We start from the raw sequence: 18,184 nt of genomic DNA on the forward strand, positions 1-18,184 counted from the left end.
AGGTAGAATGAAAGCTGTAAAATCTGTTTCCTTCGTATGATATCAAAGTGTAAATTTGTGAAAGTTGTACAAGTCCCATTTGTTTCAAAAGGGTTAATGTTTCCCATTAAAAGACAATGGGACTGGCCAGGCCCATCCTAAGCAGACTTATGTCCTTCTAAGCCAATTAATTTCAGTGGAAGTAGAAGAGTATAACTGTGCTTAGGAAGGCACTGTATAAATGTTTAGCTTTGGCTGAATGATGCCAAATTAAGCATCACTTTAATGAGATTATCAGAGTCAGATATTCCTGCCAAAATCCAACACGTTGTCATTTTAAAAAAATCCAGATAAAGTTCTGAAATCTGCATCTTTTATGCTCTTAACAAGTTTCATTTTATGATTCAAGCTTGCTATAACTCTTACAATATTTAAATGATATGGATAAAAAATCCCCCTTAGTTACTATGGCAGGATAGTCTGAGAAAATTTAGGTAAATTCCTCTTTACTTAAAAAGAACCTCCAAAAAGGTTCCCTGGCCACCAAAAGGCTTTAAAAAGCCTTCTTAAATTCAAAATTCAAAAATGGGGCATTTCCCCCTATAGAGAACAGCGAGGCTATGCCAGGAAAAACCTGGCACAGCATTGCTGTTTTGGAGGGGAGCATTCCCGAACTGGACAGGTTTAGGAGGCAGCCTACCAGCAGGCCTGAACCCCAGAACACTCCCAGGATGCCCGCATAAACATGTGTGCTGGCAGGATGCTGGTGGGAGGCCGAGCCAGTGTCCATGGGCCACGTTGCCGTGCCAGTCCTGGGGGCTGTTGCAAGTGGCACTACACCTGCATAGGGTGCTGGTCACCTCCTAAGCCCATTCAGGCCCCAGGCTCAGGAATGAGGTCTAACAGCCCATTCCTGAGCTAAGGCATACGGGGATGGCGGGGAAGAGACGCAGCAGCGCCTCTTCCTAAGCCGTTTCCCCAATGCTGTTAAAGAAAAAAAAACAGCTGTTTCGTGGTTTTTTTGTTTTTGTTTGTTTAACTGGGGCTTTTCGCCCCATTGAAAACAGTGAGACTGTGCCTGCTAAATAGCAGGTGCAACAACGTTGTTCTGGCCGCTGGCGCAAGTGACCAATTCTCAGGAATGGGCTGTAAGAGTATATAGGAGTTGGATATCATTTGGGGTAATATACTCATAGTAGACAAAAATGCCTAAGACTATTTATATAGTAGTCATATATCCTTAGGCATTTGGGGTACTATGACTATAAATCCCATAGATGTTCATTCTATATATATTAGCTTCAGTTGCAGCCATATCTGATGCATTTACTGACAAAAGGGTGATAAGAAATATCTGCTCATACATGTGGGTATTGTGAAAGAGATTCACCCCAAATGGATAAAACACATGGATTTTCTCCTACGACTTTTTAAAGTGGGGGGAGTATGTGAATGCTTTTGTTGCAAGTGTAACCCATTTTCAAAGTATTCTAATGATAGTGGGTTGGATCTTACCAGCTTTGCTGCAGGCACATGAAGGGAAAGGGAAGACCTCCTTTAAATCCCCTCTCACTACAACATCTATCCATCTCATGTAGCCCTTTAACCAACTATATTCCCTATTTCCCAGCATAGTCTTTCGCATGGCCAAACAGTCTCTCTAGAAGTCTAGATGGTTAATGCTAGGGAGAAATCACAAAAAATTAAAATCTTCCTAATCGTTAAGCTCACAATGTACTTAATTTTTTTTTTTTTGCAGGATTCTTCTCATTGTAAGTAAGAACTCTCTGTATTGCAGAAAATAAAAACGGGAACTGACAAATTGATTGTCGTAATTTCTTCATTCAATGAAGGGTCAACAAAAACAACACACTTCTGGTATCTTCTTGTTCCCGATGAAGAAAATCATTTCACCAACGCCAACCAACCTTACTGGAGTGGCTGAATTTGTCCTATTGGGTTTAACCAATCACCCTGACCTGCAGGTGCTGTTGTTCATTGCATTTCTCTTGGTTTACACAGTCATAATGGTGGGCAATATGCTAATTTTCTTTTTGATTCTTGTTGACCCATCTCTTCAGACACCAATGTATTTCTTTCTCAAGGTCCTCTCCTTTTTGGATGTCTGCTATTCTTCAGTCACCCTCCCCAAAATGCTGGTGAATTTCCTGTCTGAAGACAAGAGAATTTCCTATATTGGCTGTGCTGCCCAAATGTTCTTCCTGCTTTTCTTAGGGGCTTCAGAATGCTTCCTCTTGGCAGCTATGGCCTATGACCGCTATGTAGCCATATGCAAACCACTGATGTACATGGCCATCATGAATGAGAAAGTTTGCTTTTCATTAACAGTCCTGTCATGGTTCTTGGGCAATTTGGTGTCTCTGGTTCAGACAGTTTGGGTTTTTACCTTGCCATTCTGTGGATCAAAAATCAATTACTTTTTCTGTGATATTCCACCCCTCATTAAGCTTTCTTGCATTGACACTTCTTCATATGAGATGCAGCTTTTTACAGCAACAATCCTAGTTATTTTGACCCCCTTTTCCCTCATCCTTGTCTCTTACATTCTGATCATTTCCAACATTCTGAAGATGGCAACAGTGGAAGGCCGTCAGAAAGCCTTCTCCACTTGCTCTTCACACCTCCTGGTGGTGACTTTGTACTACGGGAGTGGCAGTCTGATCTATTTAAAGCCCAAATCCATTTATTCACAGGACAGTAACAAAGTGTTGGCTTTGATGTACACTACCATAACACCCATGTTGAACCCAATGATCTACAGCCTAAGGAACAAAGAGATCAGTGAGGCAATGAAGAGGATGGTGAACAAGGCAATGAACAAAAAAATACTTTTCCATGGGACATAGTTTATTGATCATGGCTGTCTGGTGGCACATAATATTAAACTGGTTATAATTTTTTTGTACTATGGGAGTGGCAGCCTGATCTATCTAAAGCCCAAATCCAGTTATTCACAGGACAGTAACAAAGTGTTGGCTTTGATGTACACTGCCATAACACCAATGTTGAACCCAATTATCTATAGCCTAAGGAACAAAGAGTTGAGTGAGGCAATGAAGAGGATGGTGAACAAGGCAATGAAGCGAAAAATACTTATCCATGAGACATACAGTGAGGGGAAAAAGTATTTGATCCCCTGCTAAATTTGCCCATTTGCCCTCTGACGAAGAAATGACCAGTCCATAATTTTAATGGTAAGTTTGTTGTAGCTGTGAGAGACAGAATAACAACAGGAAAAACCCCAGAAACCCAGAAGCCAAAAGTCAGACATTGATATGCATTATAATGAGGGAAATAAGTATTTGATCCCCTATCAACCAGCCAGATCCTAACCTTGACCCTAACCCTCAACCTTCTTGTAGCTGTGAGAGACAGAATAACCCCCAGAAACCCAGAAGACAAAAGTCAGAGATTGATGTGCATCATTAGGGCTGTTGATTCGGTTCGGCCCGAACCGAAAAACAGCCGAATTCCTCCCGAACCCAAAAAAGGGGGGAACCGGGGAGCCAAATTGGCGGAGTTTGGGGTGTTCCCGAATGAATTCAGCCAATTCGGGACCTTTAAACAGATCTGCGCCTTCCACCTGGAAGGCGCAGATGTGTTTCCCCCCCCCGCGCCCTTCCAGTTAGCTTCCCTGGAGACGCGCGGGGTGCCCTTTAAATAGATCTGTGCCTCCTGGCCGGGAGGCGCAGATCTATTTGAAGACCCCTGGAGGTGCGTGGGGTGCCCTTTAAAGAGATCTGTGCCTCCCAGCCGGGAGGCACAGATCTGTTTAAAGGCCCCCCCGCGCGCCTTCAGGGAATCCCCCTGAAGGCACGCGGGGGTGCGAATTTTCCCCCGAACTCCGGATTCCCCTGAATTTCCAGGGATCCAAAGCGGGGGAGTTCAGACTTCGGCACGGCCCGAATAAAAATGGGCTGAATTTTGCCGAAGCCGAACTATACCGAATTTTTTTTCAACAGCCCTATGCATCATAATGAGTGAAATAAGTATTTGATCCCCCATCAGCCAGCCAGATCCTAACCCTAACCCTAACCCTCAACCTCCCTCAGTCTGGGGCTCCATGCAAGATCTCATCTCGTGGTGTTGCAATGATCATGAGAACGGTGATGAAGCAACCCAAAACTACATGGGGGAACTTGTCAATTATCTCAGGGCAGCTGGGACCATAGTCACCATGAAAACAATCGGTAACACACTACGCCGTGAAGGACTGAGATGTTGCAGAGCCCACAAGGTCTCCTTGCTCAAGACAGCACATGTACAGGCCCGTCTGCAGTTTGCCAATGCACATCTGAATCACCCAGTTCTCCTCTGCTTAGGGTTAGGGTTAGTGTTAGGATCTGGCTGGTTGATAGGGAATCAAATACTTATTTCCCTCATTATAATGCACATCAATCTCTGACTTTTGTCTTCTGGGTTTCTGGGGGTTTTCCTGTTGTTATTCTGTCTCACAGCTACAACAAACCTAAGGACTGGTCATTTCTTCGTCAGACGGCAAACGGGCAAATTTAGCAGGGATCAAATACTTTTCCCCTCACTGTATGTCCTCACTGTAGGTTATTGATCATGACTGTCTGGGTGTGTGTGTGTATATATATATATATATATATATATATATATATATATATATATATATATATATATCTCAAACAAATACAAGAATCCAGTTTGTTAAAAGACAGTGATGCGCATCCTTCCACTCTGTTCAGTAAAGTTTGAATTCTTCCTCCGGCATAAGGGATGTTTACCTTTAGAAAGGAAAAAGCCACCAAAGTTGGAGGAAGATTTCTTAGGGAGTCTTGAATCTTTACTGTGTAGAGTGATAGGTTGCATGCCATTTTGTTGAAATTGGATTTGATTCAGTTCTTCTTTCTAAAGTAATAGCCCAATTCTTAACCTTCAGGGACAGTAGCTGATTTTGCAATCAATCCCTATTTTTTAAAAAAGAGGCAAGGTCTGAGGGGATAGAAAACATGCTGGAAGACTTATGGGAAGGTTCTTCAAAGCCTGCCTGCATCTCCAGACCATGTATTGGCCAGCAAGCCTACTCCAGTAGAGAAATTAAAAATTAAGCGTTGAGGCTGTGGTCATGTGGCTAAGGCAAAACAAGATGAAACTGAATCCAGACAAGACAGAGAACTCTTTAGCTGTGTGCGTGTGAAGAAGAGTAAATAGAGCTCAAAGTCGCTGTTGATGTTTGTGGGCAAAAAGGGGAATACTGTGTAATGGGTGCCCCTGCCACCTGAGGTGCTGTTGAGCACCATGGTGAGAAAGGAGTATAAATTCCACTTCTTCTGCTGAGGATCACTGCCTGACTTTCCCCACCTCTGCTATTACACATCAATTACATATCAAGAAAGGTGCGACTCCATCTTCTGTGCACAGTGATCATTTGCAGTACAATCCTAAATAGAGTTATACCTTTCCTTGTACATCTAAGTTAATGAGCTTTGAATGGGATAACTCTGTGTAGGATTGCTCAGATGAGAAATTACTCATTTCCATGTTGTTGTTTTTTAAAAGTCTGTTGTTCCATTATGAAGTATTGTGGGATATAATAATACAATATCTTATAATACCAGCATTTCTATCATCCTTCTTGATAATATCCTAAATATTCTCATTGGGTTAAATTGCACGTATGGAAAAAAGTTTCTTCAGCCAAGTGAGTAAAGACGTTTTCAGCAGATGTGAAGGGCAAATTAAGTGATTTACTTTTCAGAAATGCATAACACACATAAAAGCCGAAACTCCAAACATTGATTTGATTTAAAACATTGACTACCTTTTCACTAATTTTAGGGTCCCCAAGGAAATGAACAATAGTAATAAACAAGATTAAAAGCATGAGTTCTAAATGTATATTTAACAGTCTATAACATGGCTATCACCAAATACAAACACTTCCAGTAATGTATCTGGTTCAACATAACATTTATGAAAAAATATTTACTAAAGCTGTGAGCTTTAACATCACCTGAAGCGCTTATATGGGAGGCAGCATGGTATTTCTGTAGATTGTGCCAGATTTACTCTGGGATAGAAAATTAAAGGACCTCAGCTAGGGGGGAAAGAAATGTAAAAGGAAGCCAAGGGGCTTCCTAGTGGCACCTGGTTGGCCACTGTGTGAACAGACTGCTGGACTTGATGGGCCTTGGTCTGATCCAGCAAAGCTTTTCATATGTTCTTACTATTCATATATCTGTATATAATGATTGGATGATGATGATGAAGAAGAGTTGCTTTTTATATGGTGATTTTCTCTACCTTTTAAGGAGAATCAAACTGGTTTACAATCTCCTTCCCTTCCTCTCCCCACAACAGACACCTTGTGAGGTAGGTGAGGCTGTGAGAGAGCTCCAAGAGAACTGTGTCTAGCCCAAGGTCACCCAGCTGGCTTCATGTATAGGAGTTGGGAAACCAAACCAGTTCACCAGATTAGAGTCCGCCGCTCATGTGGAGGAGTGGGGCATCAAACCCCGTTCTCCAGATTAGAGTTCACCACTGCTAACCACTATACCTTGCTGGCTGTCAGTACTATGCTGAGGTTCCTTGAACCCTGCCCCCCAAAAGGAACATGTAACACATGTGCTTTGGTAGCCCGGACAACTCTTAGTCTATTACAGGATTATGGGGGGAAAGAGGCTAGAGGCTGCCTCTTTCCGGCTGCTGGATTAAGTTTATTGGTGCATATTAGGGCTGCCAGGTCTTCTGCTGACAGCTGTTCTTGGCTGTCACTTCTGCAAGTGGTATGGGGATAATGGGGAGGGAAAGAAAACACCTGGCAACCCTATGTAGCTGCCTGACTAATGGGCTTTCAGTATTTTCTGTAAAGCTTTTAGAAATTTAAAAAAATGTGGTGACAAATACCAACGTATTTAGATATCTGAAGAAGTGAGCAGTGGCTCACAAAAGCTCATACCCTGCCAGAAAAATACAGATGTGTGAAAAATGCCACACATATATTAAGATGGACATCCTTTACAACATCAGCATAAGACTGGTTTTTGTGGAAACGAGACACTGATATATGACCATGATAGTCTTCATTTCATTTGACTTTCAGTGTACCATCTTGGACTTTCAAAGGGCTTCTTTTTCAAGTACACACATCCCCCAACACATTTTTTTCAGGGCATCTTTTACCTCTCTGTTTCTCAAACTGTATATGAGAGGGTTGACAAGGGGAGTCAGAAAAGTGTAAAACACAGAGAAGACTTTGTTCAGTTCTCTAAGGGTGGCGGTCTTTGGGAGCACATAAACAATAATGATGGTCCCATAGAAAATAGTTACCACAATAAGATGAGAGGAGCAGGTAGAGAAAGCCTTCTTTCTTCCAGTGGTGGATGGAATCTTCATAATCGTGATGATGATGAAAATATAAGATGTTATCGTTAATATGAATGGAGGCAAAGTAAGTAAAGATGCAGTTATGTAGTTTGCAAGTTCCATTTTGTGAATATCACTGCAGGAAAGTTTCATGAGTGGGGTAAGATCACAGAAAAAATGGTCAATTACATTAGGACCACAGAATGTCAATCTTAACATCAGGAATAACAATACTGACATAATCATGAATCCATTAACCCAAGACCCAGCTGCTAGTTGGAAGCATAACCTGCCATTCATAAGAGTTGTGTAGCGCAAGGGTTTGCATATGGCCAAATAGCGATCATAAGACATCATGGCAAAGAGATAACATTCTGAACTCACAAGAGAGGCACATAAATAAAACTGTGTCATACAACCAGCCATTGACAAAGTTTGATCCCCTGTTAAGAAGCTTAATAACATTCTGGGCAAAACAGTGGAGCTGTAGCAGGTCTCCAAGCAGGACAAGTTCCCCAAGAAGAAGTACATGGGAGTGTGAAGCTTCTTATCAATCACAACTAACACAACAATGAGAATGTTTCCAACCATGGTCGCTATATAGATCACCAAGAATACCAAGAAAAGCAGCACTTCTAGTTTCTTGAGATCCCCGAATCCAAGGAGGATAAAATGTGTGACGAGTGTTTGGTTTCCCAATTCTGTGTTTGTCATCTCTTAAATCAGGGGAGAAAAAGAAACAAAGATATACACATAATGAACAGTGTCATAAACAAGTTCATAAACAACAGTTGCCAAACTCAAAAGAAGAAAGAAATATGAGGACGATGGAAGTACCATTGAATAGAGACATAACTGGTCTGTTCTTAAGGAGAACTTTTCACTCTTCACTATGGGTGCCATGAAGCTCATCTTCTGGCACCATCAAGTATTTTAAACCTTTCATTATGGAGAATTTTATATTTCAAGCCATGTAGATGTATATATATTCCTCTAGGTGGCTCTGATACCCATGGGGAAATAACCTCCCATAGTTCATTGTTTATTTTTAATTGGAGAAAGGAACTTTCCCTTGGTTCTGGGAATTTTGTTTCAGAGGAAGATAATTATGTTAATCCTTAACAAACGCAGAGCACCCTAAAATTTACCAAGAGGTAATTAAAATATGCATTATCCCCCACCCCATGCGTGTCCATCATCTCAGTTCTCATTACTCAGCACCTGATGACTCAGCAAATAATTTGTCAGTTTGATTGGAAAATCATTAAGTTGGATCATACCAGCTTTTCCATTTGATATTGCCCAATTCCCAGCTTCACTGCAACACTTGCCTCATAGGGCTTTTGTCCATGTAGATCCCAGAAAAATGTTTTGGGTGGTAGGAATGGATGACTTGTTCTTCTTTTGCTAGCAGAAAGCTGGTGGGAGCCAACTGATAGTACTTGATAAGAACGTTCAGTTAATGTTGATTTGACAGTGATCACAATCATAATGTTGATTTGACAGGTCACACATTCAAATCACCACAACACAGATATCATTAAAAGATTAATGTGAATGTGTTACCAGCCTTTAGTCTCTTTTCTAAGCCATAAATGTCAACTGTCTAAAATTCCAGGCCCTAGTTCCAGGACAGGTGAGGGAGGATATTTTTACCTTCGAATCTTTTTATTGAAGAGTAAAGTTGAACAATGGAGAAAGCTGGCAAAAAGAAAGTAAATTACTTTGAAATGTAGTGTTGGAGGAGAGTTTTACAGATACCGTGGAGTGTAGTGAGCAGTATGGAACAGGTGCCTCTGTTGGCTATCAGAAGCTATTGCAAGTGGAAAAAAGGGAATGCTGAAAATTTTAAAATCCTGTATTGCTCCAGAAGCTCTGAAAACCCCAAATAATTGACCATTTCCCTCAGCAGGGAGGGACTGTATGGCTCATTTAAGAATCAGTGGTCTAAATCACGGGCGTCAAACTCATTTGTTACGAGGGCTGGATATGACATAAATGTCACTTCATTGGGCCGGGCAATGTGGACTCAGTGGTAGAGCATCTGCTTGACATGCAGAAGGTCCCAGGTTCAATCCCTGGCATCTCCAGTTAAAGGGACTAGGCAAGTAGGTGATGTGAAAGACCTCTGCCTGAGACCCTGGAGAGCTGCTGCTGGTCTGAGTAGACAATACTGACTTTGATGGACTGAGGGTCTATAAAGAGATACAAACTTTATAGAACACATAGGCAAAGCCATCTAAGGATATTATTATTATTATTTACTTTTAAAACTTAAAATACAAACATGCTTAACACAATAACACTCTTACAGTATTTTCTTTTAGTACAGTCTTTAATCATTGACATCTTGGGACTGGGGGAGATGGCTGCCTCAGCTGGCTTGCGGGCTGGATAAAAGCTCTCAAGGGACCAGATACAGCCTTCGGGCTTTATGTTTGACCCAGTTGATCTAGATACATTTCCTTAGAAATCTTTTTAGGGCCTCCTTCACTTCCTGTTTCGTAGGCTGTATATCAGAGGATTGACTAGGGGAGTGAGGACAGCATAAAAAACAGAGAAGACTTTGTTTAATGCTTTGAGATGCTCATTTCTTGAAGTACATAAACAATCATTAATGTCCCATAAAAAATTGAAACAACAGTAAGATGAGAAGAACACGTGGAAAAAGCCTTTTTCTTCCCACTGATCGATGGGATTTTCATGATATCCTTGATGATGAATAGGTAAGATGTCATGGTCAATATAAATGGCGGCAAGGTGAATATAGATGAAAATATTGTGGTCACAAACTCTGCTGTCTTCGTTTCACTGCAAGAAATCTTCATTAATGGAGCGATGTCACAGAAGAAATGGTCTATATCTGTGGGCCCACAGAATACTAACTGTGACATCAACAATATATATACTGACATCCCTACAAATCCACTGATCCAGGATCCAGTTGCCAGGCAGAAGCACAGCTTTGTGTTCATAAGAGAGGTGTAGTGCAGAGGTTTGGAAATGGCTAAATATCGATCGTAAGACATCATCGCTAAGAGATAACATTGGGTAGCGACGAGAGAGGCAAAAATATAAAACTGGGCAATACAACCCCAAATAGAGATGGTGCCATGCCCGGTCAAGCAGCCAGCAAGCTTCTTGGGCAGGATGGTGGAAACTGAGCAGCTATCCAAGCAGGAAAGGTTACCTAAGAAGAAGTACATAGGGGTGTGAAGCTGCTGTTCAGAAATTACTAGGACAGTGATGAGGATGTTTCCAGCTACAGAGCAGATGTAGATCAGCAGAAACAGAAAGAAGAGAGGAATCTGCACATGTGGGGCAGTCCCAAATCCCAGGAGATTTAAATCTGTAATGACTGTTTGATTCCCCAAGTTTGCATTTGCCATCTCTTATTCTTGAAAACAGAACTAAAAAAATTTTTTTTTTAAATTGGGCTGGATGCAGTTAGCTTTTCCCACTAATTTTTGTCCAGTTTTCTTCCTTACTACAGTGCATGTCCTACATGGCTTTTTTCATGCAGGTCTCAAGACCCTAAACATATTGTTTCTGTGGCCACAAAGGACTACTTCTTTCCTTTTTGCATCAATGGGAAAACTGGTTGGATTCAATCCCTGTGTAATAAAGACAAGTATAGCACATGTATAAAGCAATGCATTAAAACTGGAATAGACAATTGCAATAATAATGTTATAGTACATCCAATAAACCAATGAACAAATTGCACAACAAGATACCAATGACCTAGAGATAGTATGAATGCTTTCAATGCAGAATAAGTGGGGTGGGGAGGGGGGAAACTGTCTGACATTTTCAGACAATTGAAATTCTAATGATATTTGTGGTCATGTGAACAATGGCAAGAGATTATTCAATACAGATCACTCCTTCTTAACATTGAGCAAAGGTAGGAACGTCGTCAATTAATAATCCATATTTATTTCAGTATGTTAACTTCCAAGATTAATAGTGTGTGTGTGTGTTCAGATACTTGAAACTATTGGTAAGGGATGCTTATTGTTACATTAACCAGCAACCTGCTTAAGGATGCAATATTACACAGAATCTGGAATGGAAAGGCCTTAACGCCTAACAGAGCCAGCGTGGTGTAGTGGTTAGAGTGTTGAACTAGAATCCTGGTTCTAACCCTCACTCTGCCATGGAACCTTGCTGGCTGACCTTGGGCCAGTTGCATACTCTCAGGATAAAATAAAGGTGAGAAAGATGATGTCATCTAATTTGTTTGGGGTCAAGCGATATAGTTTTTATCAATTCTCCACCTAGAAGCTTTGTAATGCAGTAGAGATCTGAATTTATTTATGATGATGCATTGTGAGGAAAAGATATGGCATTTACTGAATTCCATGTAAACGGAACATATTTATGGAGAATGTCTGGGTAGCAGAACATAATAAAGAGGAAGCCCATAAGTTGCTGGGTAAAATAAAAATCCTCCTTACAAGGTTAGATCTGAGTAGTGTGCATCCAGTGATCTTAGGTCAGAGCACTGAATAAACATAACATTCTTTTTTTCCCTAGGTTATAAATTAACTGAAATGTTTGAGATTGCATAAAAGACACCCAGTAGTAAAAAGCTCTCCGAAAGAATGGCTGTCGCCCCATACATCCAGCATATGAAGACACAAGACAATAGCGTGGGTTTTAGCCTAAAATATTAAGCAGAAATTACTTCTCTTGGTGGTAAGAAGGAAAGATGCTCAATAACCTAAATCAGCTAACACACTTGCCTTGATTTCCTGCATATTAAGAAGAATTGCAAGGCCATTTTAAGATGGATCCAACATGGTTTACTATTGCTTGAGTACCATATGTGCTGGAGTCTTGGGGAATCCATAGATCAAGGCTATGTTGGATGGGAGATATAGTATGAATTGGATGCGACTGAATGAAAAGGTTTCTTGGATCCAAGCCATAGTTTTACACATATTCCATAAGCAGATATACATGAAACTGCCTTATACTGAATCAGACCATTAGTCCATCAAGCTCAGCATTGTCTACTGAGATAGGTAGCTGATCTTCAGGGCCACAGGTGGAGATCTTTCATATCACCTGCTATCTAATCCTATTGACTGGAGATGCCAGGGACTGAACCCAGAACCTTCTGCATGCCAAGCAGATGTTGTACCAGTGAGCCACAGCCCATCTCTAAACACAATTGCTAATTTGTCCTATAACACATGAGGAAGTGTTTACAGTTGTAAAAAGGTTGTAAAGGGGGAATGGACCTATCAAAGTGTAGAATTTTACAAAATGCATTCTGATATTTGTTCCTTGCATGAAAATCCCTAATACATCAAATCTTCAACCCATCCTCTGGGAGAAAAAAACATGCATATATTGCATTTAGGGTATATCACCATCCCAAGCCAAACTTTGTCTTACCTTATTCAAACGAACCTTCATAGTTCTGGGATTTTATGATAGATGAAGATTGAAGCAGCTAGTGAGAATCGTGGTTTTCCTGTATGCTGGATAGTCTTGAGTCTGCACCCTTTCAGTTAAAGACCCAAACTAACTTCAGAGCAAGAGATGAACCAAGAAAAAGAATAAGAAGGCTCACTGACATAACTGAAAAAGCACATGTTAACTTTAGCTTTAAAATACTTACACCTTCTGCAAGCTGATTCTTATCAGAGTTCATGGAGCAAATAGGTTGAACGTCATATCTAGTTTTTAGGAATTTCTCTTTTAGACTTAAAATATCATGGGCCATCAGCAGCTCTTTCTTTAATCTTGAGCTCCTTGCATGAAACTGGCTTTTAGAAGCACTACGATAAGAGCACATAGAGTATGTTAACCTTTATACCTAGGTTTAACTCTGCCACAATCTCTTCCAACGTACTTTGACCTTCTGGGTGACCCACACCACAGATGATTATTTATGTTGGCCAGACTGAATGCCATTCCATCAGGAGAGCTATTGCAACATTTAAATAAGGAGCTATATTCTGATCCAGTGTGTCAATGTGGCTCTGGTCAAACAGAAGCCCTTAAATGTTCTCTATTCAGCTGTGATCTGCTCAGAGAGGCAAGAGCTAGATGGATAAAAACCTTTTATCTGGGACCCTTCGTGTGAATTGGATAACCTAAGGGGTGGATTTTAATATTACATTGACAGTTGCCAGGCTCCCCCCCCCCCACAAGTCAAGATTAAAAATTCTTAATTCTCTATTGTTTATTCATATACCTATATGGTATATGAAATATTTAGTTTAGTTTTAATCTTAGTGTGACACTGTTCAGAGCTGAATTGGCTTTATGAGCAGTCTCATTAAAATGTTAACTAATGATAATTGATACAATCCTTACAGCTTCCACAGCACAGACATTGGTTGTTGTGTGTCTTTTGTTAGGAAGTGGTTCACATGAGGTTTCACAATAAGATATAAACGCATTCAGGAACCCCCTGTGTAATGCATTGGCATAAATCTCTATATGATTTTCATTTGGATCACTGGAATCTTTTCACCTCTTATCATTTTCTTTGCTATAAATCAACTCTAAGAAATCCTTTAATCCCACAAAATATTTGCCTGCCTTTCCCATCACATCCTGGTTATTCTACCACCCTATCTCCAATGTACCAAAACTGAAAGATTCAATTTTCTCTTTTAAAAAGGTAAAGGTCCCCTGTGCAAGCATTGGGTCATTCATGACCCATGGGGTGACGTCACATCACGACGTTTACTAGGCAGACTTTGCTTATGGGGTGGTTTGCCAGTGCCTTCCCCAGTCATCTTCACTTTACCCCCAGCAAGCTGGGTACTCATTTTACCGACCTCGGGAGGATGGAAGGCTGAGTCAACCTTGAGCCGTCTACCTGAAACCAACTTCCATTGGAATCGAACTCAGGTTGTGAGCAGAGCTTGGACTGCAGTACTGCAGCTTACCACTCTGTGCCACAGGGCTCTCCACCTTGTCTTTAAAAGAGCCACATTTTATTCTGAATTGAGCCACATTTGGAACCAGAGCCATAGGATGTAGATGCTATTCTTAAGGCTGTAGACTAGTCCTTTCCTGTGCCATGCTATTCAGGCTACTCAAAGGAGCATTTATATTTTATGATACAGAGTATGATTTCTGCTGCCTGGTGTATTTCTGGTTCTCAAGGGTAACTTGTCTTTTCCCAATGATTTGGGAAATGAAATCTCCCTTAATGGCAAGCAATCTTCCTGAAGGTTGAGACAAACATTCTGCCTCTAGAGACATTATAATTGGACTGCGGTTTCTCAGGATGGAATATGGATTGGAAATGCCAAGTGGGCAATGGCTAACATATAACACAGTGATATAATTTGACAGGAGAGCTAATAATTGTTAACATATGGGAGACTGTGAGTAATTTGTGGACAGGAAATCTCATCCCCCAATGTCCATTTTCTCCTCCAGCCTTCCACCACTTCCTCCTCCACCTCCCGGCCTATCTTCTCCTTACTATGGTAGTTAGCTTGAGGGAGGGGCCATGGCTCAGTGGCATAAGATATGGTTTCCATCCAGAAGGTCCCAGTTTCAAACCCCAATAATTACAGTTTAAAAGTTCATGTAGTAGGTGATGTAAAAGACTTTAATCTGAACCCAGGACAGCTGCTGCCAGTCAGAGTAAAGGATACTTGCCTTGATGGACTAGTGCTCTGAGGCAGCTTTATTTGTCCTAAATGTAGGAGTCCATACTGACAAGTCCACACTGAATTACTCAGATAATCAACAGTCACCATCTGTCTGAAGATAATTTGCTAAAAAAGGAGCTAGTCTCCAAACCAAATTTTTTGAAGATTGCATTTAGGGTCGATTCTGTACATATACTATAGTGGACAGAACGTTGGAAGGAGACTTTGCGGGGGAGCTGTGGCTCAGTGCTAGATAATCTTTTTGGCATACAGAACCTCCCAGGTTGAATCCCTGGTGGACTACAAACAAATAAACAAACAAATTAATTAATTAATCTTTACTTAAAAGCTTGGTTGATAGGTGATGTGAAAGATCTCAGCCTGAGACCTTGGAGACCCACTGCCAGTCTGAATAGACAATACTGACTTTGATGGACCAATGGTCTGATTCAGTATAAGGCAGCTCCATGTGAGACATGGGTGCTAATTCTCATTCTATTATAAATAAATTCCTGGATGAGTTTGCATCAAACAATCTTTCTCCACTTAAATAAACATACATTCATAATAACCCATCTTCCAGGGATGTTACTCTGAAATACAGAAATTTAATAAGTGATGTCACATGGCAGAAAAATTGAAAGGTTGTTCACATTCCAGTTGAGGAACAGGAAAATATGTTTAATATTCAACATCCTATATATGTGCTCTCTTTCTAGCATTTCTTAAAAAGATTGGCTTCATCAGAAACCACCCGCAATGCAAGGATGAAATCTATAATTCCATTGTTGTAGAAGCTGTGGTAGATTCATTCAGTTGGCTGAATTCTGTCCCTGTCCCCACTTTTGAAAGCACCAGTCTAATTTATGCATGAAAAAATCAGCACTGTCTGAGTAGACATCATAGCTATTGTTCATTAACAGACCAATCCTCCATGATTATCTTTATACTGGGGAAATGATGGGTTACATCCAGACACTCAGAGAGAGGTCCTCCATTGGAGAAGGCTTCCTTAATCAAAGGGAGAAGCTTAATCCTCAAAAGAGAATTTTTCGATCTGGCCCAAGCTAAGGAACAGTTTGTGCTTGGAATGAAAGCCTACTCGCTAACTAGCAAGGAGGACACCTATTTTAAAACCAAATACCCTGGAGTCTAAAGGGCTAGATGCATTTCTTCAGAAACTTTCTCAGGGCCTCCTTCATCTCTCTGTTTCTCAGGCTGTATATCATAGGATTGAGCAGTGGAGTCAAAACAGTGTAAAAGACAGCAAAGACTTTGTTCAATGCTCTCAACTTCTCAGTCCTTGGAACCACGTAAACAAGCATCAAGGTCCCGTAGAAAATTGAAACTACAATGAGATGAGAAGAACAAGTGGAGAAAGCCTTTTTCTTCCCAGTGGTGGATGGGATTCGCATGATGTTCTTGAGGATGAATATGTAGGATGTCACAGTTAATATAAATGGTGGAAGGGTGAAGATTGAGGAAAATACAGTGAGCACAAGCTCTATGGTTTTAGTTTCACTGCAAGAAAGTTTCACTATTTGGGTTATTTCACAGAAGAAATGGTCAATATCCTTGGGGCCACAGAATACTAACCGTGATATCAACATTACAAAGACCGACATCCCTATGAATCCATTGATCCAAGAGCCAGCTGCCAGATGAATGCATCGCTTAGTGTTCATAAGACAGGCATAGTGCAGAGGTTTGCAAATGGCTAAATATCGATCATAAGACATCATCGCTAAGAGGTAACACTGTGTAGCAGTTAGGGAAGCAAAAGAATAAAACTGAGCAATACAGCCCCACAGTGGTATAGTTCCATCCCCAGTCAGGAAGTAAGCGAGCATCTTTGGCAGGATGGTGCAAACTGTGCAGCTATCCAAGCAGGAGAGGTTGCCTAAGAAGAAGTACATGGGAGTGTGAAGCTGTGGTTCAGAAATCACTAGGACAATGATGAGGATGTTGCCAGCCATTGTGTAGACATAGATCAGAAGAAATAAAGAGAAGAGAGGGATCTGCAGGTCCTGTACATCCCCAAATCCCAGGAAATTTACTTCTGCAATGTTGGTTTGATTTTCCCATTTTTCATTTGCCATCTCCTGCTTTTGAAAATAAAACACATCATGATTTTTGTAAAAGTCCTTTTGAGTTAAAGCTGTCACACATATTGTCACAATGGAATGGATCCAACCAGCTTTTCTCCCTGTGAAATAAGAAGGAGACATCCCGAAAGGACTAGGATAGGGATTATGAGACCTGCATGGACTAATGCCACATGAGACAGTTTCCAGTAGGGAAGGGAACTGGGAATAATGACGTGAAAATCTGGCTAGCTCCAATCCATCAGGTTATAATAGATCACTAATTTACTGGTACAAATCTTTGAATGGAAAGACCCTCAGAAAAGTGAACTACCAAAAATCACAATTTGATTATTTGCCACGGGCACTGTTCCTTGTCATGCAAGCATTTTGAGCTCTTACTGAAATGAGAAAGTCATTCTGAGCCATTCTGAGAAAGTCATTCTGCACACATTGTACCAGTGATGTAATGCTTAGAACAGATTTCTGGATTGTGATACACACACAGTATAATTGAGTTTGGTCTCAGTAGGGTTCAGAAACATTTTCATGAAGCCACGAGTGATGACAACATTAATTTGTGTTAAGCTGATTCAAATATTTCTGAAAGTACAACTGTATGTATGCTTATCAGGGAGTAAGCACCACTGAACACAGTAACCAGCGTGGTGTAGTGGTTGAGAGCAGGAGGGTCTAATCTTGAGATCCGGGTTTGTTTCCCCACTCCTACAAGTGCAGCCTGCTAGGTGACCTTGGGCTAGTCTTAGTTCTCTTTGGGCTCTCTCAGCCTCACCTGTCTCACAAGGTGTCCGTTGTAGAAAGGGGAAGGGAAGGCGATTGTAAGCCACTTTGAGACTCCTTAAAGGTAGAGAAAAAGCGGGGTATGAAAACCAACTCTTCTTTTGAGTAGAAATTCCTATGATTGTACTGTGAATGTGAATTTCTGGTGGCAAAGAATACATCCCAGTTAATGTGTTAACATGATCATTACAATTTTCTAATCATTTTTGTATTGAGGATCCACATAGTCAATTTTGAGTGCTCGAAGTACTACAATTGTGTGACGTGCATTCTTTTCCTATATACATTGGCTGTGATCTGATCATAATATTGCATCAAGCATTGGTAAAACTGTAA

The 18,184-nt window shown here is 40.8% G+C and overlaps 2 protein-coding genes and 2 pseudogenes across 2 annotated transcripts; 1 reads left to right on the forward strand and 3 right to left on the reverse strand.

Moving 5' to 3' along the window:
* The first annotated feature begins 1,874 nt into the window (after window positions 1–1,874).
* On the forward strand, window positions 1,875–2,846 carry LOC130490739 (olfactory receptor 10A7-like). The gene has a single exon (XM_056864547.1). The coding sequence runs from the start codon at window positions 1,875–1,877 to the stop codon at window positions 2,844–2,846; it is 972 nt and encodes a 323-aa protein (XP_056720525.1).
* Window positions 2,847–7,102: 4,256 nt separating this feature from the next.
* On the reverse strand, window positions 7,103–7,923 carry LOC130490740 (olfactory receptor 6B1-like; annotated as a pseudogene).
* A 1,861-nt stretch (window positions 7,924–9,784) lies between these two features.
* Window positions 9,785–10,721, reverse strand: LOC130490741 (olfactory receptor 5B21-like; annotated as a pseudogene).
* A 5,402-nt stretch (window positions 10,722–16,123) lies between these two features.
* LOC130490949 (olfactory receptor 11A1-like) lies at window positions 16,124–16,939 on the reverse strand. Its single transcript, XM_056864763.1, has one exon. The coding sequence runs from the start codon at window positions 16,937–16,939 to the stop codon at window positions 16,124–16,126; it is 816 nt and encodes a 271-aa protein (XP_056720741.1).
* Between the last annotated feature and the right edge of the window lie 1,245 nt (window positions 16,940–18,184).

Source organism: Euleptes europaea, chromosome 18, assembly GCF_029931775.1.
Source record: "Euleptes europaea isolate rEulEur1 chromosome 18, rEulEur1.hap1, whole genome shotgun sequence".
Taxonomy (NCBI): domain Eukaryota; kingdom Metazoa; phylum Chordata; class Lepidosauria; order Squamata; family Sphaerodactylidae; genus Euleptes; species Euleptes europaea.

Coding starts and splice junctions, on each gene's coding strand:
- LOC130490739 (XM_056864547.1), top strand. CDS start 1,875: ATGAAGAAAATCATTTCACCAACGCCAACCAACCTTACTGGAGTGGCT.
- LOC130490949 (XM_056864763.1), bottom strand. CDS start 16,939: ATGGCTGGCAACATCCTCATCATTGTCCTAGTGATTTCTGAACCACAG.